This window comes from Poecilia reticulata, chromosome 16 (assembly GCF_904066995.2).
Source record: "Poecilia reticulata chromosome 16, P_reticulata-male-v2, whole genome shotgun sequence".
In the NCBI taxonomy this organism is placed as follows: Eukaryota; Metazoa; Chordata; class Actinopteri; order Cyprinodontiformes; family Poeciliidae; genus Poecilia; species Poecilia reticulata.
In genome coordinates, this window is record NC_088845.1 from 32,731,108 (window position 1) to 32,754,736 (window position 23,629).

General features: G+C 38.3%; 1 protein-coding gene and 1 long non-coding RNA gene across 5 annotated transcripts in view; both read left to right on the forward strand.

Annotated features, from left to right (window-relative positions):
• The window catches only part of ascc3 (activating signal cointegrator 1 complex subunit 3), a 368,031-nt gene that overhangs the window by 313,628 nt on the left and 30,774 nt on the right, over positions 1-23,629 (forward strand). For 3 of the 4 annotated variants that reach the window (XM_008432855.2, XM_081597178.1, XM_008432856.3), the window contains 4 exons: positions 6,275-6,412; positions 6,821-6,941; positions 8,626-8,758; positions 9,334-9,459. In XM_008432855.2, the coding sequence (XP_008431077.2) occupies positions 6,275-6,412; positions 6,821-6,941; positions 8,626-8,758; positions 9,334-9,459 (518 nt within the window). Of the gene's footprint in view, positions 1-6,274; positions 6,413-6,820; positions 6,942-8,625; positions 8,759-9,333; positions 9,460-19,387; positions 19,535-23,629 lie in introns of all 4 variants that reach the window. The other variant, XM_008432857.3, reaches the window with a different exon arrangement.
• Positions 14,585-16,279, forward strand: LOC145547586 (uncharacterized). The gene is made up of 3 exons (XR_014083875.1): positions 14,585-15,092; positions 15,588-15,702; positions 15,797-16,279. It is a non-coding gene; the product is annotated as an uncharacterized LOC145547586 (long non-coding RNA).

The following is a 23,629-nucleotide window of genomic DNA, read 5'->3' on the forward strand; positions in this document are numbered from 1 at the left end:
AAAAAGTGTTTTATTTCCATTTGAAAGCTGCCCCCTTTCATGGAAGGACAACAGAAAATCGCTCTTATAAACATAATTACTAAAATCACGATACCTTCACTTTGTATCCCTCTGAAAAATGAACCCATTTAAATAAATAAATCCCTCCATGGGTGATACCACAGAGAGCGTTCATTTTATAGCGTTAACACCGGAGCTGTAAGTGGTCCGACATGATTGAACAACGGTACCACAGCACTTTTAAATTTCAATAATCAGAATGCAGAAATTGTTTCCGTTGTTTTAAAATGTTTGTGTCAGTCTGCCTTTTCCCCATCGATATGTTTCCCGACCGCCCTGCACCTTAGGGGCTAAAAAAAAAAAAAACGCTGCGCACATTGTGCAAAACTCTGAAACATGAGAAGCGGGCAAAACGGAGCGACGAACTAGACGTGAATTATGGCATAAAAACAGAGAATCCGACGCTGAACAGTGAAAAATAAACACATGATGTGAAACACATTATGATTAGGCGGCGCAGCAGGTGATGAGTGAAAATTACTGATGGTCAATAATCGATAAAATAAATCTAGCAACAGGAAAGAAACTAAAGTGGACACAGCAACAAACCAAGAGAGGATAATACTAATCAAATGAAACTAAATGGAAATGAATGAAGAACTAAATGCAAGAATAAACTAAAACTAAAGTAAATACGGAGGAATAAACTGGTATGGCAAGACCTTTAGAGTAATAATTAATACAGAGACTGTATGGCAAGAATAAACAGACACTATTTCCAGATAAAAGGTAAAATAATATTGTTGAAGTGTCATGGGCAGGGGCGTAACTACACATTATTCAGGTGGATGCGAAAACATAAATCGGCACCCCCCATGAAGGAGCGTAGAAACATACGCTCGCCTCCCCCCAACCCCCCTCCTCCAGACGCCGATAGGTTTTGGGTAAAACTCGCTACATTTACCCCGTTATGTGCGCGAGGTGAAGGAGCGTAAGGCGCGCTGAAGTGTACCGGAAAACATAATCGGTGCGCCGATTCAAAACATCTAAAATAATGATAGTAACATTAATAATAAAATAATTGTCAGTGCAAAGTAGCCTACAATTTTTTGGGGGGCGGTGAGGGACCTGGATAAAGGCTAGGGGGGCGCTGGCCCGAAAAGGGTTGAGAAACACTGAGCTAAAGTAAATATAGAGGAATAAACTGGTATGGCAAGACCTTTCGAGCAATTAATACAGAGGACTGTATGGCAAGAATAAACAGACACTATTTCCAGATAAAAGGTAAAATAATATTGTTGAAGTGTCATGGGTTTGTTGAGACCACATCTAGTACTGAGAATAAATATATCTTACAGACCATAACAGTAAATAACTTATCACTTATTTATGTTTTTAATTAGATTTGATATATTTATTTCAATATTATTTTTCATGTCAGTGTTAATGTCATGAGGCTGATGACTCCATTACACTTTTAATTTGACTCATTAGGATTTGATTAAGAACCAGATTTGTTCTTTGTAATTTCTGTCCAGTAAAACTATTAATCTATAAATCAATAGACAGATCTATATAAAGATTAAAAATATAATCCATGTTTCTGTCTCATATTTGTATGGCATTCAAAGGACCTGAAACCTTAGTTTTTCCACTGAAAGCTCTGGTTTGCACAATAAATGCCATGTGGGTGAAATTTTATGGATGATACTCTGATGTCCCATTCTCCTGAAGGCAGCACAGAGCTGCACCACCAGAAACCGACAGAAACACTGAAGAGAAGAAGAGTTATGATTAATGTAGTTGAAACGTTGAAAGAAATCAACCTGACATCAGTCTGCACCCGTTCTCCTTTCTGGTTTTATTGAAATTAATATAATTTTTATATCTTCACACTCTGAAACTCCACCTGGCTCTCCTATGTCTTCCCTGATCTGCTCCTCTCATAATAAAATAGTTTAGTTTATTTAAAAATTAAAAACAGTTAATACATATTTCAATAAACTAAATGAAGACCTCACCAGAGCTTCTTCACCTTTCTTCAACATCATTCTAGCACTGCTGTTCTCCTATATATCTAAATAATATAATATAATATAATATAATATAATATAATATAATATAATATAATATAAATACATGTTAAGTGGTCGAGTATGATCAGGTGTTGTTGAGTTTAAATAATAAAAAGGCTAATTTTGCTGCTGTTTCTGTCTCATTCAGTCTCATTGTGACTAGACTAGCTAACTTTTAGACAAAGTTAGCAGTACAATTTTGGACATGTGACTATTCCAGAATTAAAACGGCTTAACCAAAAAGATTTAGTTCTATATATGAAAGTAAACTGACAACAAGATGTTATAAACGAGCGATATTCATGGCAACATTCCTGACAGACAGTTTACCTCATTCAAACGGAGTTTCTCTGACTCTTCTGCTGCCTTTACTCTGAGCCGTTCAGAGGGGGGAGGGGGAGGAAGCGCTCTGCTGAATGCGCTGTTATGCGCCTTCAAAATAAAAGCATGCGAGTGGAAGATTTTAAAATTCTTCGCAACTGCGGTGAAATTATTGGGGGGACGAATGTGACTGTCTCTAATATTGGGGTGGACATGTCCCCCCCCATCCACCCCGCTTCCTACGCCTATGAGCACACCCATTGCCGTGGCAACCGCCTGCGCTCCGCAAGCCTACCAGAGATTACTTTAAAAATATAACATTCAGTCCGTTCGATATTAGGTTTTCAGGTTCTATATTTATTTTTCGATTATTAATGAGCGCGGCCGTGGTTGATTAGTTAATTTCAAACTCCTGCTCTGCTAGTTATTTTGGTAATGGAACCGAAACGCATAGAATTGCGCAACACCGTGTTGAAACAATAATTACTGAGATTATTATTTTTTGTTGGGTCAAAATTTTAACACGTTTTATTGATTTTATTCATTTTGTTGTTCTTTAATAAAGTTAATAACTTTTTGATAAGGAGTCAGAGGAGGACGTGCTGGTCTCAGCCTCCTGGCTGTGTTCAGTTTGTCATCTAATGCCGAGATCGACTCAAAACCTTCCGCGATCGATATATTGCGCCCCTGCTCCAACAAAGCACAAACAGTTGAGAAACAATATGAAATGGGGGAAAAGCGATTTATTAACTGATTGTGTTTTAGATTGTACTTGAAAAACTAATCAGTCACGGCTGATTAGTGGGTGCACCCACTGATTTTTTACAGTAGACAGCCGCTCCCCTGTCTGTTACTACCCAATAGTAAGTCCCGCCTACTCCTCCCAACTCATTGGACTCACTACGGCCCAGTTCTCTGTCTAACAGGTCCGGAAAACCCCCAGAAACTTGAGTCTTACCCTAGAGATAGTTTGTGGAGAATTATCTGTTTAAACTGGGGTCGGAAAGGACTCGTCTAGCTCTGACTACCTTCGATCCAGAAGTTATGACCCTTTACAGTTGAAGAGCAATCCGCTGAGTAGCCCTGACAGCGGCATAACCCCTACAACCACTCCTGTTAATGGTAGCTCCTCTCCTAAAATAACGGCACTTGTTAACGGCTAGATTAAGTTTAGTGACTTAGATTCAAGTCCCAGGGTCATTATTTTAACACTCACCAGAGGAAAACACAAAGCCACCCTGTTTCTAGAATCATGCCTGTTAACTTTACCACATTTAGGAGAACCAACAATAATTAAGACTGACACAATTAAACTCACTGTTCACAATTCTCATTAGAATTTTAGAATTACAATTTTATTAAGCAAGCTTTAGCAGGGGCATATGAAAACAGGTTAAATTCCCAAAAGTTATAAAAGAGGCAAAAATATAATGAAATCAACTAGGATCAATCACATCCTATCCTTGTTCTCATCCCTAACCTGTTTCACTAAATTCACTGAGCGAGGCTTTGGGGGAAGCTGGTCAACTCATACCCGATGGTTCTTGGTCTCGGCAGCTGTAATCTTTAGATGTCCTTGGTCAGAGTCTTTGTCCAGCCGGAGCAAAGTCCTCTTTACTGAAGAGAAGCGGAGAGAAGACTCATGCTGTCCTTTAAACGTGCAGACTCTTTGTCTTTAAAAGACCTCCGTCTCTTTTCCAAGTCGGCTGCGGTGATTCTGGAGAGCGTTGGGTAGAGGCAGAGGAGTTGGTCGGATCTGGAACCAGGGTTGGTGGCGGGTGGAGCTCGTCCCTTCCAGGTGGCGTGAAGTCGTGGAGTAAGTTTCCCTCGGTCCCGGGGTGTAGTCCTCTGCTGATCTTTAGCCTGCTTCCTCTGGTGGCTCCTCTTCTGCGCCGCGGACGAAGAACGCTCTTTTTCCCCCGCACATCAGTATTTATGCCTTCCAACCCAGGGCGGTTCGCAAGGCAGGACTGTGTTGTGTTTCCATGGAGCCTGCCCATTGCATTATGTCATTACCTGATGTCATGCAAGGCAAGGTTGCCTGCGGGAAGTACCGAACTCTTCCTCAAGCCTCTGATGACTCATTTCTGCCTCCTTGCTCCATCGAGGCACTTCCCTTATTTTTCGTTGACCATCTGTTTCTAATTCTGCCCCACCCTTGTTTCTCGCTCAGTGAGGAGTGTTTTTCTTTTCAGTCTTCCATAATGTAATAAAATCAACTGATTAAGAGTACAGAGCATACATTATTATAACATTCACTTGATTAAAAGTACAGAATATATGTTCTGATCATACATTACAGACATTTCTTCATTGGTATGTTTGTTATCACTTCATAGTCACTTATCACTTATAATCATTATCAAATCATTATACAGGGTATACTGTTACTCTTCAGGCCTTTATTCCGTTTTCTGCGTGCGCCTGGACAGATATCACATACTCATACCAGATTTCACGACACCCCTCTTTTGCAGGTACTGCGTACCCCCGCTAAATCTTTTAGGGGTACGCAGTACCCGGCCGCAGCCGCCTACTTTCACCCCTGCTCTGGACTGTAGTCATCATAGAAGTAGATCTTATGTCCCTGATAAGACAGTGCGCCCCTCTTGCGGGCTTCGCGGATAATTAGGTCTTTCTCTTTCAATCTATGGAAGCGCAGGATTATAGGGCGAGGACGGGATCCCGGGGCGGGCTTGGCTGCGGTGCGCTCGATCTATCTCAGGATGGGAATGGAGCGTGTCTAATCGAAGACCTCAGTCAAAAGCTGAGAAAAAAATGAGAATGGCCGAGGACCTTCTATATCTTCTAGTAAGCCGACAATGCGAATGCTTTGGCCCCTGCTGCGCCCCCCCAGATCCACCACTTTAGCTCTCAGCGTCTCAGTTTCTTTTTAAAGATTAGCACACACCTTCTCCACCTGCAGCAAGCGCACGTCAGAAGCAGTTGCACTATCTTCCAAAGAGCAAATACGCTGAAGTGATCTGTCATAGTAGAGTTGATGCTGTCCAGTGTGGAGTTCAGAGACTCAAAAGACAACTTGAACTCCGCAGACAGGGCCTCTTTATGACTGCTAAGGAGCGAGCTAATGTCCGCGATTGTTATGCTAGCAGTAGTTGGCGATGCGTCTTTTTCTCGTTCAGAGGATTTTCCTTTGGCCTTGGACATGACAAAGTAAATTTACAAGAAATAATAACTACAAAAAAATAAAATACTTTAATCTTTACAAAAGAGATGGGGTTTCACGGAAGTATATAAAGCACAAATGCAACAGCAGTCCAAGCGTGCGTCTACTCCTCATGCATTCCACCCAGAAGTCCTCGGGCCTCTTTCTCTTTAAGAAGCTCCTGATCTTTGACACTCCGACTTCAGCACCTTATCACAACAACGGTTCTCCATTTAGCCTTCCACTTTGTTCTTAGGAGTGTTGGACTGAGAAGTAGTTCCTAAGATGCTCATTTTCACCAGGTGTTTGCTTGGCTGAGGGATGACGGGGACATTCCCAAACTGTCAGCCAAATCCTGCTAAAATGATCAGCTTGCGATGAATTCCAGGGTAGTGAGAACTTGAACCGTCACTGGTAACTACATCTTCTTAACGTCTGACTACAGATTCCAGGAAAAGACAACGTGTTCATATAGCATTATGGTTAGTGTTAGCATTATTTGCACAAATATATTGCTACAAGCTGTTTATTTCGATGTGTTATCGGAGGGATAATATATAAAATTATTCTGTATAAAAAGTTATACAGAATAACTTTTTTTTTCACACAAGCACTATCATGAAACTAGAGACCAGTCTTAACCCTCGGAAAGTATTCGTCCTCTTTGGTCTGGTGTGTTTCTGACATTTGTTTTGCTCTAATCCGTCTGCAGATAGAGGACGTCATTGCCACGGTGAGAGATTCCAACTTGAAGCTGACCCTAGCCTTTGGGATTGGCATGCACCATGCAGGTCTTCATGAAAGGGACAGAAAGACTGTGGAGGAGCTGTTTGTCAACTGCAAGATCCAGGTATGAGCTGCAACAGCATACTCACTCGTTAATATTTCATTGTTTACAAGTAATCTAAAACTTGGTAAAAAGTATAGAATCATCATTCCTACTAATTTTACTTCATGATTGAAAGAAATTTAGCTAGGTTTGATGTGTTGTCCATTCAGACATGGCATTCATGTCTAAATGACATTTGGGACAAATCATTTCATTCAAATATTTGCAGTCCACTAGTGATTTCCTTTAGCCCTCTGTTGTTTAAAGGATTATTACTGAATGCTGATATTTCTGAGCACCTGTTCTGTTTTGTCTTGTGGATTGTGTCTTGTAGTTGTTATATGAAAGATAGACTTGGTGATGATTTTTATCTTCTAGATTATCATATTTTTTTTGTTACGTTTTCATTTCTGTAAAAAACATTAACAGGTTCTGATCGCCACCAGTACTTTGGCATGGGGAGTAAACTTTCCTGCCCACCTGGTGGTTGTCAAGGGAACAGAATACTACGATGGAAAATCCAGGCGCTATGTGGACTACCCCATTACAGGTACACAGGCTTGGTTATTTTCACTTCTGCATCTGATAAAGTCAGTGTAGTATAGATATGTACCAAATACATTAAATGGCCACTTTGAGCTACACGTGATTAATTGATTGTCAATGCAACTAGCAAAGCAGCCAATCACATGACATGAACTTAATCCCATCAATAAGTGGTGCGGACGAAATACTGAAGTTTAAAACAAACATCAGAACGGACAGATTTGGGATCTAACTTACTTTGAACTTGGACTGGCTGTTTTTGGCAGTCAGGCAAGTCTGAGTATTTCAGAAACTGCTGATTTCAATAGAAACATTTCTCAGCTTTACAGTATTCGAAAAAAGAAAAAGTATTCAGTGGCCGGCAGTAGCATAAACAAAGTGTATGTTGATATCAATGGTCATGGGGGCCGGACTGGTTCGAGGTGGAGGGTTTTTCGAGAAAGAGTGTCATCCATCTATCCATCTATCTATCCATTGTCTTTTGTTTATACAAGATAAGATCACAGGGGCAACAGTTCCAACAAATGCCAACGTCTCTCCTTGTATAAAGTACACAGAACAGTTCCAGTTATAGTTCCAGACATCCCACTCCCTGGCGAAATATTTCAGTGAGCTCTGGGGAATCCCCAGGGTCTACCTCCAGTGATACGGCTCTTAAAAGTAGTTGTGGCATCCAGGAAACATCCTGATCATTTGCCCAACCAATTCAACTTATCCCTTTTAATGAGGAAAGGAAGCGGTTCAGCTTTGAGCTCCTTAACCTGTCATAAAGACCAAGTCTAGCCAGTCTCCAGAGGAAGCTTGTTTTCAGGAGCTGGGTTCTCGTTCTGTCAGTCCTGATCCCTGTCTCAAGACAGTGGGTAATTTTCAGAATGTAAACAGAGAGTTTTGCTTTTTTATTCACCTCTTTCTTCACTATAGTAAACCACAGCAGAACTCAATTTACTGCGTAGCAGTGTCTCCAATAAACGCTTACCACCACCATCATACCAAGGTATGATGAATGCCATTTCTGAATGGACGATACACCAAGCCTTCAAGCAGATTGGCAACAGCAGCAGAAAATCCACCCCAGATGCCACACTTGTCACACAAGAACATAAAAATGAGGCCGCAAGTCTGTCAAAATTAGACGACTACTGACTACGTCCATCCCTGTATGACCTCAGTATAACCATCCCCCCTGATTGCTGCTTCAATATACCATATAACATAGATCAATACTCTCACTTGGTTTCCTGGACATGCCTTCAATGTATTTCATAGTCTCCACAGTCATTAGACTCTAATCCAACAGAGCATAGATGGGATCTGGAACAGAAAATTTACATTATGGATGTTCAGCCAAAACATGTTAATATGGAGTCAAATCTCCAAGGGGTGTTTTCAACAGATTGTTGAGTCTTTCCTACACAGTGTTAAGGCAGTTCTAAATAAAAAAAGTGGCTGGGGAGTGTATTTACACCAAACTGTCCTTTAAAACTCAAAAGTATCTTCTTACTTTGCTTTGTTTTCTGATTCTAACCAGTTTTGTGAACTTGTCTTAGACAAAAAAAAGTTAAAATAATGGAAAAAAAATAACAACAGTTACACTTGAGTAAAATTAGTGTACAGATTGGCCTATTTAAAAGAAGTTGCAACATGGGCTGAAAAAAACAGTCTGTTGTAATATTGCATTATGAATCCAGATGTCCTGCAGATGATGGGGCGAGCTGGTCGTCCACAGTTTGATGACCAGGGCAAAGCAGTTATTCTGGTCCATGACATCAAGAAGGATTTCTACAAGAAGTTTCTCTATGAACCATTCCCTGTTGAGTCCAGGTAACGGGCATCTGTTTGCTGCATTTCCTCTTTTGCGCAACAAATGCCTGCATCTCCTCCTTGTATAAAGTACACAGAGCATTTCCAATTAAAGTTCCAGTAGAGTTTAGTAAACTCCTCTGGCTTCTCTACTTGGTAACTGGCAGAAAAGGTTTTTGCTTGACATAACTCCTAAGATATTTTTGAGTATGTAATTAGCATCCTATGGTTGCTTTGGAGACGTCCGGACCCCAAAATTCCAATTTTTGCTTCCATTGTCTAACAGTGAGCTTTGGAGATTTCTTAGCCTTCTTTACTATTCTGCTTAGTGAGTTTGGGGGTAAGATAAAGTTGGTATTTCTAAACATGAGATTCTTTTCACCTCAGAGTAAATCCATACATATTAAAGATTGAACTTTAAAAAATAAAACTGACAGATTTCAGTGCAAGATAATCTTTCACTTATCCACAACAGTGGCTGGTGCTGTAGGTATTGATTGGGTATAATACAGTGACGTTTTTTTTTTTGTGTGTAGCAGCAAAGGATGTTAGCTCAGCCACTCATCAATATCTCTCTCTGGTCCTTGTGTCCTCAGCCTCCTCAGCGTGCTGTCGGACCATCTGAATGCTGAAATTGCAGCCGGAACCATCTCGTCCAAGCAGGACGCTATGGATTACATCACATGGACATATTTCTTCAGACGGCTGGTGATGAATCCCAGGTTTGTTGTAGAACAGTGTTTCTCAACCTTTTTCGGGCCAGCGCCCCCCTAGCCTTTATCCAGGTCCCTCTCCGCCCTCCACCAAATAATTTGTAGGCTACTTTGCACTGACCATTATTTTATTATTAATACTACTGTCACTATTGTAGATGTTTTGATTTTATGCTTGTTTTATGTATTTTTCATCAAAAATAATTTCCCAGAGAACAAAAAAGCCATGAAAATAGAAATTATTTTCACAGGTGTCTATGAAAAATGCAATGAACATTCAAGTTAAAATCAGTAGGCCTAACAGCAGCCAGAGTGGAAAAAAATTATTATTCTTTGCCATTTTCAAGTTGTTAAACATTCCACAAAATGACCAGATAAAAGATGTGCAACATGCCAGTTTAAACTTTTAACTATTTGCAAAACTTTTAACTATTTGCAAAACGACTGAGCTCTGCAACATTAAAACATAGCTACATTAATGTAGCTATAATTAACTACATTAATCATAACTCTTCGTCTCTTCAGTGTTTCTGTCAGTTTCTGGTGGTGCAGCTCTGTGCTGCCTTCAGGAGAATGGGACATCAGAGCATCATCCATAAAATTTCACCCACATGGCATTTACTGTGCAAACCAGAGCTTTCAGTGGAAAAACAAAAGTTCCAGGTCCTTTTAATGCCATACAAATAGACAGAGACATGGATTACATCTTTATATAGATCTGTCTATTGATTTACAGATTAATAGTTTTACTGGACAGAAATTACAAAGAACAAATCTGGTTCTTAATCAAATCCTAATGAGTCAAATTGAAAGTGTCATGGAGTCATCAGCCTCATGACATTAACACTGACATAAAAAATAATATTGAAGAAATAAATATATACAATCTAATTAAAAACATAAATAAGCGATAAGTTATTTACTGTTATGGTCTGTAATATATATTTATTTTCAGTATTAGATATGGTCTCAACAAACCCATGACATTTCAACAATATTATTTTACCTTTTATCTGGAAATAGTGTCTGTTTATTCTTGCCATACAGTCCTCTGTATTAATTATTGCTAGAAATGTCTTGCCATACCAGTTTATTCCTCTGTATTTACTTTAGTTTCTTAGTTTATTTTTGCATTTTGTTATTCATCCATTTCCATTTAGTTTCCTTTGATTAGTTTTATCCTCTCTTGGTTTATTGCTATGTCCACTTTAGTTTCTTTCCTGTTGCTACATTTATTTGATCGTTTATTGACCATCAGTAATCTTATCACCTGCTGCGCCGCCTAATCGTCATGTTTTTCACATCATGTGTTCATTTTTCACTGTTCAACGTCAGATTCTCTGTTTTTATGCCATAATTCACATCTAGTTCGTTGCTTCGTTTTATGTCCCTCTTCTCCTGTTTCAGAGTTTTTGCGCAATGAGCGCGTCGGTTTTTAAAAAAATTATTATTATTATTATTTTTACCCCCTGTGGTGCGCAGCGGTCGGTAAGCGTATCGATGGGGAAAAGACAGACTGACATAAACCTTTTACAACAACGGAAACAATTTCGGTATTCTGATTATTTAAATATAAAAGTGCTATGGTACCGTTGTTCTATCACGCCCATTTCATACCGGACCACTTACAGCTCCGGTTTTAACGCTATAAAATGAACGCTCTCTATTGTGGTATCACTCATGGAGGGATATCTTTATTTAAATGGGTTCATTTTTCAGAGGGATACAAAGTGAAGGTATCGTGATTCTAATAATTACATGTTTATAAGAGCGATTTTCTGTTGTCCTTCCATGGAAGCGGGAAGCGTTCAAACGGAAATAAAACACTTTTTAATATAAGTTGCTGCTTTGACATGATCAAAGAATTGCCAAAACATATGTACAGAAATACCAGACAAAGTGAATCACAGCACCGTCACTTCTGGAACTGATGCCGTGAGCTACCAGTAGCAGGAGAGGAGCTGCGCCAAGAAGCTAACAGAAGCTAACAAACGCTGAATACAAGAAGAGCTGCCATCGATATCATTGTAGCCAAGCATGATTTAATGTTACACAATACAGTTTTACCAAGTTGCTCAAAGTCTAAACTGGTATTGTTGTGTATTTAAGGTGTAAAGTTTACCTTCGACCAAACGCCCCCCAAAGGAATCCCATCGCCCCCCTTTTGTAAAAATGTCCGCCAGCGCGCCCTGCCGTCCTCTGAACGCCCTCTGGGGGGCGGTACTGCCCACCTTGAGAACCGCTATTGTAGAGGATCACACTGCTCACGATAAGTGGAAGAGGGTTCAGATCAAAACAAACAAAACAAACATATTCCTGAACTACACCTAAAAACAGACCCAGTTAGAGGTGTGCCGTTGTTTTGCAGTTCAACATCTGCTCTTTAGACCTGATATTTCAGAACTTTCCAGCCTGTTGGTATTTCACGGCTGTCAGACCACGTTAAAGGTTGGCTGATGGATTTTAAGGCCTACTGGTCAGGAATCCAAAGCACTGATTATCTTGGAATTCTCGTGGCTCATTATTCATTGTGTATATATTCTAGGAGAACAAAGTAGTAATTGTACATGTTCCCTGTTTTTTCAGAAACTTTCAGGTAGCGTTTCTGTTACTTATCAGGTAAAACCAACATCCAGATTATGAGTTTCTGCAGGAGTTTTCAGATTCATCTTGTTTCTGTTGACTTCACTGTTAGAAATCCTCTAAAATGTGCTGGACTTGTATCTTATTTGTTCCTGTGGCTTGGTGTTGATGAGAATATCAACCCAATATATAGACCCATTCAATAAATTGCAATTTCATTGAAAAGTCCATTTACTTCTGTAAGTTTATCACAAAATTAAACACATTACATACATTAATTACACTCAGGTGGTTGTTTGAAAGACTTTTTTGTTAATTTTGTATCAGCTGTGGTTGTTTTAAAGTGCTTTATAAATTAATTTGGATTGGATTGGATGGGCTCAAACTGGGTCGCCAGGCTCATAAAAAACGTTTATAAAAAAAATGTCAATATTCCAGCGACGGGATTTGACTCTTTCCTTCGTGACATACAGAAAGTCATCTACCAACTACATGCCGCCATGATGAGCACCGCCACCCATTTGTTGCAACCGGAATGATATGAAATCAATTTTCAGTTCCATTCGTAAAGCTACACTTGTGGTAATCATCTAATGCACAGCTGCCCGCAGTGTTCAGTCTATCCGCTCACCTGTATAAATATACCTCCAGCACTCGTGCACGCTGTTCACTCTGAACCGGCCATCAGGCAGCAGCTCCGGGATGAGAAAAGCTCCAGGCATCGCGCCAGTCTTTTTAAGGAGCTTATTGGTCCCTCGAAAACCGACAAAAATCCGGGCATTATCATGAATTAATGAAATCCTTCCAGGCCGAACTTGAAAACTGGACTTTATGCTCAGGGGTGAAAGTAGTTTTAAATTCTTGGGGGTACTATGACAAAAAAGTATATGTGTGTGTGTGTATATATGTATGTATGTATATATATATATATATATATATATAGTTATTACACAGTAATCAGCCACGCCCCTAACACCTCCCAACTCTAACGGACTGACTACTGACCAGCTCTCCAACTAATGGGTCCGAAACGCCTCTAATTCCTGGGTATTACCACGGCTGAATTGTAGAGGACATTTAGTTTAAGCTGGCTGCGAGAGAGACACGTCTAAGCTCTAACTACCTTCAATCCGAACGTTATGACCTGCTTCAGTTCCTGTATCAGACATCGGAGTAGCTCGCCGGTGCCCGTGAACAAAAACCACATTTGTTAATGGTAGCTCTCTCTCTTATTAATAACGTGCACTTGTTACAGCTTAGATAATTTTAGAGACTTGGCGTGAGTCCCAGGGTCATTATTTATCATAACCAAAGAAACGTCTTAAGCCCCCAATTTACTACACTGCAAAAACTGAAATCTTAGTAAGATTAAATATCTTAAATTAAGGAGATTTTTCTTGTTTTCTTTCTGACAAGATAATTTTTCTCACCAAGAGGGATTTATGTAAGAATATTTTTCTTATTTTAAGTGTTTTTGTACTTAATTATCTCAGTAAGATATAAAAGCTTAATGTTAAGAAAATATTACTTATTATGAGTAAATATGTGCTAGAATCTAGAATATCAATATTTACCAATCAAACTTCAAGTCTAGAACTTATTTTATACAAGTAAAAATTTCTTATTTCAAGCACAGAAAGTGAAATCACATACTTAATTAAATGTATTCAGATAATTAAAACAGACTATGTCCAAATGGAATCCTTTGTGTTATTGTCAATGAAAAATTAAAAAAACCCATGAACTTATATTCTTGTATAAGTTGGCAGAGTGTACAGGAAATTGTAATTTAATATTTAAACGATTGACATTTAACACAACAATTTCAGAAACAATATCAGTTTATATATCAAGATAATTCTTGGCATGTTTCCGTCTGCTGTGGACCTTAATCTGATCTTCTTGATGCAAGATGTGGGACCTCTTACTGACATGTCATGAAATTTCTGTTGATGTGTGATTTGAAATGGCTGGTATTCCACACAATGAGATTAGAATCAACAATATTGATTCGCTCAATGTCATGATAAATATTTTAACTTTTGGTTTATATTTCAAATTCTTACTTTATAAGTTACTAATATTAGTTTGAACAATATTTTATTAATCATGTTTGTAACCCCTTTTATGACATCATACAATCCACATGGGAAAGCGCCCAAAATGTCAGTGAGATAGTATTAATGTTCGATACAACAGATTTTCTTTCCGATCCAATACAGAGTAAAATTTAAGGTGGTATTGGCAATACAGATCCCATACTTTGTGCAAAAGACAATTAATTTGTTTCTTAATTAAATAAAAAATAAATGTAATCCATATCTTGGCTTCATAAAAAGAACACAATGTACTCTGATGCACTCATTTTAAACTCAGAAGTACATTGAGAACAATCTCGTTTACTATAAACTATTTTAATTCAGCAGAAATATACAAAACATATGAAAATGGAGTTGCAAACTAAAAAAAAGAAAATTAGTAAAGTAATAACCCTACTAAATACATCCTTGTTTAATTATTAAAACTACTATAAAATGACAGCTGAAATAGCTTCATGTCACTTTTTTTTATAATCTGTCAACATGTTCATTTCTGAGTGAGTGAGCGTCAGCAGCACGCTGCGCTTGGGCATTACGTCCTTACACATTACATACTCACCAGGCGGAAGAAAAAGTAGTTCCCATTAACAACGTTTCATTTCGGCAAGATCTCAATAATTTAGTTACTTTCTAACTTGCTCTTGTTAATCTACATTATCTCAAATTACTAAAGTGTTGAAAGTATTGATCCTTGGATCTGACAATAGATTTTAAAGAATTAAGTTCTGGTATCGGAAGAATCGATATTTCAGTATCAATCCGCACATCACTAACGGCAACGCCAGAGATCATTTAACTGCCCTGATTAACGGTTGATTCAGTTGTAACAGCCTAACTAAGCTTTTATCTACTGTACTTTTATAAGATTTTCTTTTGGCAAATTCTCTAATCTCGGTTGGACATGAATGAAGATGGAGGACTTTTTTACGTGTATAGACCCTACAGCTGCTGTACTGAGAGGTAAGTTTAAAGTTGTCTGTCTTTCTAAGATAAGCTAACTGAAGCTAGTTAGCATGTCGTGATATGCCAATTTTCATCCGCGGTTAAAGAGCCGCTCTTGTGAATATGAGCTTTGAACAGTTATTAACCACAATAGCTGTGGCTTAAAAATAATATCGACACGGGTTCATGGTAGCTTCCGTTTTTTAACATAGCTAAGGTGGCTTCTCATTCGTAGCTTTTGATTCGGGAAATGGTTAAAGAGCAATTCCGCCTAGTATTTCACTAACTGAGGGTGTTTGATGTGCTGTAATTTAAAAACTTAAATGCAATGAGTCTAAAAGCCTAGGTTAGATATTCCACACTGTTACCAGGATATTTTAAACACTATTTTTGATTGGTGAATTTAAGTAGTCCTAGTTTGATTTAATTAAAATAACTTTCTTGCCATCTTGAATTCATGTAATATTGTAATTGAGCACATAAACTAAAATAAGACTTGTTTTATTTTTCAAGTAAACCAAACTGTTGCCATGGTGAAGCCTATGCCAGACACATCTCCAATCACGTATTGCACCATCTACAAGAAACTTTGGGAATTGCAAGTGACGGCATCCTTCACATTCTTGAGGTAAGAAATTCATGATACTGATTCATCATTACACTGATTAGTCCCTAAAACGTGGTTTGTTTTGTGACTGTTTTTCTGTCTGTGCTCCAATTAGCAGATGACCCAACAACTTCAAACAAGACCACTTTTCAGCTCTGTGGTGATCGTGAAACCAACTTTCTACTGGCCATTGGAACCATGCCTGCCCTGATCTTCTGAAAGGAGGACATCATAGCTACTACACCTTTCAGCATCCGTGTGTCTGTGGCCACTCCTCTCTGTGCTGCTGACAGACGTCTTGAGAACGCCGTCCGTAACTGAGGCAAGACTTCCACATATAAAAGGCTATGGCTTACTGGAAGAAGTTCATTGCGGGGGAAGCTCCTATTGTTGACATCTAATCCCAAGATTTTTTTTTGCTTTGGACAATTTGGTTTGCTTGACTCTTAGTGCAGCAGATGTGTCAGATCGTCATTGTTCTGTCATTTTACAGGATTGTTTCAGAATCAGATGCCCATCCAGACTTTAAATTCTGACCAGTAGTCATGTTTTATTGTGTTTATGTGAAACTTAAACGTAATAAAGATGTTAAAAGTAATTGAACTCATGTCTTCATTTCAGCAAGCCAATAACATCTCTTGTTCCAGTATTCACAGGATCAATTTTGGGATTTTTGTCTTAGCATAAGAACCTTGAGTAAAGCTGTGACAAAATATATATTTTAATCCTATGCAACAATAAAAATAAACTAGATTTAGGTATATCACTGCAAAAAGTCCCCTTTCAAAAACAAGAAAAAAAAAGTACAAAAATAGGGTATAATTTTCTTAAAATAAGAAAAATTATCTGCCAACAGAACAAGAAAATTTATCTTGTCAAGATTTTCCAAAACAAGAAAAAATATCTAACCAAGATAAACCTACAAATATCTTAAAATTAGTGTATTTGTACTTAAAACAAGCCAATTTTACTAATACAAATAGAATATATGAGATTTATTTTCTTAATACATAGAACATTTGTCTTAAAATAAGAAAATTTTACGCTATTTTAAGAAATTCAGTGTCAAGTAACATTTTCTTTACTTGAGATAATTTTTCTTAAAATAAGATAATATATCTTACTCGTATAAGTAAAATTGGCTTGTTTTAAGTAAAAATACACTAATTTTAAGATATTGTAGGTTTATCTTGGTAAGATATTTTTTCTTGTTTTAGAAAATCTTGACAAGATAAATTTTCTTGTTCTGTTGGCAGATAATTTTTCTTATTTTAAGAAAATTATACCCTGTTTTTGTACTTTTTTTTCTTGTTTTTGAAAGGGGACTTTTTGCAGTGTAGGACCATGAACATTGATTTTACATTAACCTGAAAAACTAGTTTCTAAGTGACTTAATTAATTTAACTGTCCACAGCATCAATTTAGACTTCAGTATTTTATTAGCAAGCTTTAGCAGGGGAAAATGACATACAACTTCTTAAATCAAAAAGAAAAAAATTAAAAGATTTATATAAGTAAAATTTTTAGAAATCACACTCCCTACCAGTCCCTACTGTGTCACTAACTAAAAATGAGAGGCTTTGGGATGCAGCTCCACTCGACCCCCGATGATGAGGTTAAACTTGGCAGCAGAAAACTTTAACATCCATGGACAAGGTCCTGTCTTGAGAAGGCGGAATCCCATTTAGAATAAATCCAAAGTTGAACTAATGGACAAGGTCCCGTCTTGAGAAAGCAGAATCCCATTTAGAATAAATCCAAAGTTGAACTAATGGACAAGGTCCCGTCTTGAGAAAGCAGAATCCCATTTAGAATAAATCCAAAGTTGAACTAATGGACAAGGTCCCGTCTTGAGAAAGCAGAATCCCATTTAGAATAAATCCAAAGTTGAACTGGTGAGAATCCTCCATGAAATCAGTTCTTTATCCATATGCGATCAGACATCTCAGATCCCAGGAACAACATCAGACATCTCAGTCCAGAAATGTGCAGTTCTAGGCACAGCCAAGTTACTGCGCAGAACCCTCAAGCTCCCAGGCCTCTGGTAGAGGACCCGAGCTCAGAGGATGAAACAGACCACCCGAGGAGGGTGAGAAGGGAATTTTTTATAGAGAGAGAGAAAGAGAGAGAGAGAGAGAGAGCTCTTGCAAAATAAAGCTGTATTTTCCTTCAGCCTACTGGCTGCAATGTTGACACCTTGAGATGCCATGAGACCTAAATCCTGAACATCATGGCATGGAGTGCATCCCAGTTTTCCATGTCTGGCATATAACCATTCATTTTAGCTTTTAAACTGGTTATATTGATGCTGTGTCCAGAAAGAGGGATAATCAGTAGCCTAGCATCATGACCTGTTTGTTCTAAAGATCCTGCAGCTTCCACTTCGTCTTCCTAACATGGCACCTCCTCACCCTGACTCTCATACCGATAGGAATAACCACAGAGCTCTGTTAAGTTAAAAGCACATTTTATGAAGTTGGGATATTTTTTCTCCAAAAGGTTCCAGAGGAATCGCCTCAAACCAGATGTTGGGCTGGATTTTATTTCAATGTCATTTCAATGTCAGTGTTAGAGCCTCATTTTCAACAGTGGCGTTATAAAGGTTGAAAAAGTTTATTTTGGAGAAAGTCTCATCAACATCCATATTTCCACTAAAGAGGCAAAACAAAAAAGTTTGAGAGGAAAAGCCTCTTAGTCTCAGCTCAAAGTGAGATGTCCAAATGATTTTTTTAAATATTAGACAATTTAATTTTGCATAATTATCGCAGAAGAAATTTGTCTGTTAAATACTTAATGAAACATATTTACTGTGTTTGATGTTTGTTGTGAATGAGTATAGTCACAGACGAACAAGATCATTAGTCCAAGTTTGTCGTTTATTGAACGTTCAGAAATTTCAGCGGCTGTAAATGATTTATTAACTGATTAAGTCGTGTTTTAGATTGCTCTTGATAATCTAATCAGTCACGGCTGTTTAGTGGGTGCACTCACAACTGCACAGTGAACCCACTGATTTTTTACAGCAGACAGCCGCTCCCCTCTCTTGCAGGTACTGCGTACCCCCGCTAAATCTTTTAGGGGTATGCAGTACCCGACCGTACCTGCCCACTTTCACCCCTGGTTATGCTGCTATGTAGGGCTGTTGTAAACGATTATTTTAGTAATCGAGTAATCTACAGATTTTTCTTACGATTAATCGAGTAATCGGATAAAAACAATTATGAAATAAAATATTGGTAAATCTTCCATAACACCAGTGTTACTATCAGATATCAACATCAGTCTATTTTTTCCACATTTGAGCTTCCCTACCAGTTACTTTTTTGTAGACCGGGGGAGCAATACGGGATATTTACGGCTCCTCCGTTCAGAAACTGTTCCGCCTCCCGTTTATTTATTTCTAGTAGAATAAGTATTTACAATAGTAATTATATATTTTATTTAAAAGGTGCTTTCAGGACACATAAGGTCAACTCACAAAAATAAAAGTAATACATTTAAAAAAAAAAAGAAGTCCAAACAAAAAATAAACAAATGAAGAGATCATGCAAATGCCTGTTTGAACATCATGGCGTTCAGCTGGGATTTAAAGAATGACAGCGTGTCAGAGAGTCTTTGAGTGGGAATGTGGACATTTATTCTAAATTTAGATATTATGTGTATAAGTTGTACATTTAGAGAATAAAGATGCTTTCTGTCCATAAAGGTGCATCCACAAAGCGGGCATGGCTCGACTGAAGGATGACTGCAGTTGCGCTGGTATCGCACGGCAACTTTTTAGGTTCTGCTCGGAGCTCCAGGATGATCAGTCTGGGCAATCTAAACTCTAATGAACCATCATCAACATTTCCCAGTAGGTCAATATGATCTCTGAACATTATTTACATTCGAGTGAATGTAAATAATACATTCACTCGAATGTATTTTTATTTTCTTTATTTTGTGTGCGTGTTATGTTGTTGTTTGAAGATAAATGCGGTTCAGTTTCATCGTTTACGTTTAAACAATAAATTATTAAAATCACAAAAAAAACATTGGGTTTGATGCTTCTTGGTCTAAATAACTGAATGTAGTGAGGTTTCAGTTTATTTAGGTGAGTTTTGACGCTTTGTATCTTGATATTGTCCACAGAAAAAGTTTGTGTGGCTGCAGCATATTTTCACGCCGGGGAAAAATTGTGCATATACTTTTGACGCAAAATTTATTTTTATACAGGTCAACTTGTGCGTAAAATATGGCGCTGCACATTTTTGGTGCTTACGCACGCTTTATACATGAGGCCCCAGGGGTCTCATTTCTAAAGCTTACATATGCACAAATTGGAGTCTGACACTGACATATGCCATTTTTCACGTTAAGGTTGTGATTTATAAAACACAAATTGACGTTAATTTGTGTTTAATTTATAGGAACCTCTCAAATAAACAAGAAAAGTCTATAAGGCAGCCTCAATCCTAAAGCAAAGTTTGAACAATATTCAATTTAGCAGACAGGTGTTTGAATTAATAAAAAATTAACACTGCCTGGACCCACTTTAAGGAACAACATAATTTTGTGAAGTTGTCCAGAGATCTGTGATGTCAGAGCCAGTGGTGAGTGCAGTAAAGCTTGCCATCCTGGATGCCAATAGCATCCCCCAGACCCCCATACATACACACAAAGTGCACCACAGACAGTGGTGGAGAAAGTACTCAAAAAATTTACTTAAGTAAAAGTACAAATACACAGTCAAAAATGTACTCAAGTAAAAGTCAAAGTACCACATTAACATTTTACTTAAGTAAAAGTAAAAAGTACTGGCTTTTAAAAATACTTAAGTATTAAAAGTAAAAGTACTTGCTGAATGCATTGCCTAATCACTAATATCATTAAGTGTACCGATCATATTTAATTTTAATACATCAGAAATGTGCCATTTTAATGAACACTACCACAGATTAAACGTGTTCTTATTGTGTTTATTCTCTGTAACAGTTTAGACTTAGATATGTGATTCTATGGATCATTATTTCAGGGATGGAAACATCTTGTCTCCTGTCCTAACATAACATGAACTTCATTAGTGACATTTATTTAGAAAGAAATTCATCTGAAAGGGGATGGAAAGAAGGTGAGGGGAGGCAACCAAGGAGCCATGTAGCAGAGTTGTAGTCAAGACCACCGAACCCGAGACCAAGACCAGCGCCCCGCGCTAAATGACACAATAAAATTAAGTTTACCTATCAAAATTGGTTCTCAGATTTATCTGAAAGATCCACATTCCCATAAAAACACCTAGATATTAAATACTTAGAGCTGAAATATATTTAACCAGTATCAATTAAAACTCACTTCATTCTGTTTTGCTTTCATCGCTGTGCTACAATCCGCAGAGGTCTCCTGCCATCCCTAGAAAAATAACGCCCTGGGCGGTTGCCCATATTGCACATGTCAGAAACCACAACTGAAACATTGCAATTAACGATAAATATCGTTCAACTATGAACACTGTCCAACGGTGCAACAAGTAACTAAGCAGAATGAGCACCGTGACTGTTTTCATCCTCCCTCCCACTGCGATGTTTGCCACCATGACAGGAGACGAAATCAATCAATGAGCAATGAGCATGCTCTGTGTTCATACGTTCAACTTTTACTTATTCAGCGATTAAATAAATGTGTGTATGTATATATAGTACATATATCTACTGCAGTAGATTATATATATATATATATATATATATATATACATATATATATAATCTACTGCAGTGTACACAAGAACAAAGAACGGCTGTAAGTGAGGCTTCAGTCCATAGGACTTAGTAAAGATCCGTCCAGAAGAATCGGATCGTTCCTGAATGTTATATCACTATATTGCAGACTTTGGTCACAGCGTTGTCCCATATATGCGACACCTCAGTCAACACACAATAATTCAGCGCATGAGTGACAACTTTTTTTCATCGAAGATGCAACATGTGTCTCTGTGGACGTGATGCTTTGTTAGCATCACATCCACAGACCTTACCTTTCTCTAAGCTTTCCTTCGAAGTGACACTAAAAGTTGGACGAAGTCCCCACCGTCTGTGAAAGCAAAGCGCTGCTGATTTTACATGTCGCCATATCTATGATTTATGCAGCTCTATTAAATTACTGACGATTAGACAGACATCTCCTCCCGCTCAGAGGAAACTACTGCGCATGTCTGGAGCTCCGCGTGCGAGTAAAGGGGGAGCCGATGGGTGACAACAGACACTGAGTCACGTTATTGCTCGGATTTTACGGCGCCACCTTAAGTCCCTGAACTTCACATTTTAACGGAAAAAAAGAGCAACGCGACTTGGATGTAACGAGTAACGAGACAGTTTTGTAAAAATGTAGTGAAGTAGAAAGTACAGATACTTGCTGTAAAATGTAGTGGAGTAAAAGTAGAAAGTACCCATTATTAAATCTACTTAAGTAAAGTACAGATACACGAAAACTGTACTTAAGTACAGTAATGAAGTACTTGTACTTCGTTACTTCCCACCACTGACCACAGAGCCCTGCAGAAAATCATTTCTGCCTGTTGCCATCAGAGGGGAGGCCGGGGGGGCCAGTGCCCCCCCTGTCATCTGATTGGCCCCCCCAGTGGCCCCCCCTGATAATTGACATGTAACAGCACCAGGTTATTCCTGTACATTATTTGGAATCATTCTAAGTCAACCTGATATCTAAAGAAGAAATACAATAATAAATATATGAAAAGAAAATGTATAAAACTTTATATAAGTCCATGTGATGACATAAATAAATAGATTTAGATCAGGCGCAATACCAGCCTACTTTGTCATAACAACAAGCTGAAATTGTTCTCCTGGGTGTTTCAGTTGTGCTGCGCTGTGGTGCAACTCAAATGCTAAAGCACTTCATACCTGGTGGTGATGGTAAAACACCAATAAGTTATGTATTGATCCTCTGCAAAAAAGAGAAAAAACCGAAGAGGGGCCGACAATGTTCGTAGTTTGGATCAGAGGTGGCGCTGGAGTTTTTTCGTTGTCCGTCAAAGAAAAAAATCATTTTATTTCCAATTTGTAGTCATCCAACGAAACATTTATTATTTCTCTGTTAGAACGTTTTTGAAATCAGGTAACATTTCACGTAATGACGTGATTAGAAGACGACAGAACTCTGATCGGTTCCTGATCCCTCAGCGGGAGAAAAACCAGCAGAAGCGGATCAGCTGCTGGACGCTCCAGAGCATCTGGTCTGTTAAAGCATCCAGATCAGAGATGATTCTCTGACAGATATTGTTCTTAGTATGATTAATAATGAGCTCCACGATGTTCTCTGTGCGTAAAGTTGAAACTGTCTGAGCACCAAGTGGTCAGCTGATCACAGTCTGGATAGAAACCAGCGAACTGCTCTCTGTTCTCATCAAGACGAGGTGAGGAGGGAATCTGACATATTAACTCAGTTTTTACTGGTTTGGTTTTTAAAACACCATTAACGTAAGCAGTGTAACTATATATTGTATATTTGGCGTTTGTCATCTCATGTGTGATTAAGTGGAGCATTTATTGCCCAGCGCACTGCGCTTGTTTCTGTCTAACGGATCTGCACTTTAATGTCTTTCCTCTCTCAACAGTCAGCTGTTATTCCTCTATTTAAACTACAATAAGTAGATCATAACATTCTCTAGGTTTTCTCTGTGTGCTCCAAACTCATTAAATGTAAACTCATTAGAAGCCCGAACCACCATCAGGCAAATAATTCTGGTCCGACCCGAAATATTTTTACCTGTCAAATTACCTGTCAAAACAGAGCTTCCTAACCAAGGTGTCCATAACTCTTCAACACGCTGTCAGCTCCCGGTCAGAAAGAGGCATTTAGTTCATTGTCCATGAGATGATATTCAGAAAGGATCTTTTATTTGATTGATTTTAGTTTCCTCTGTGATGAACTCTATGCTAAAGTCTATCATGTC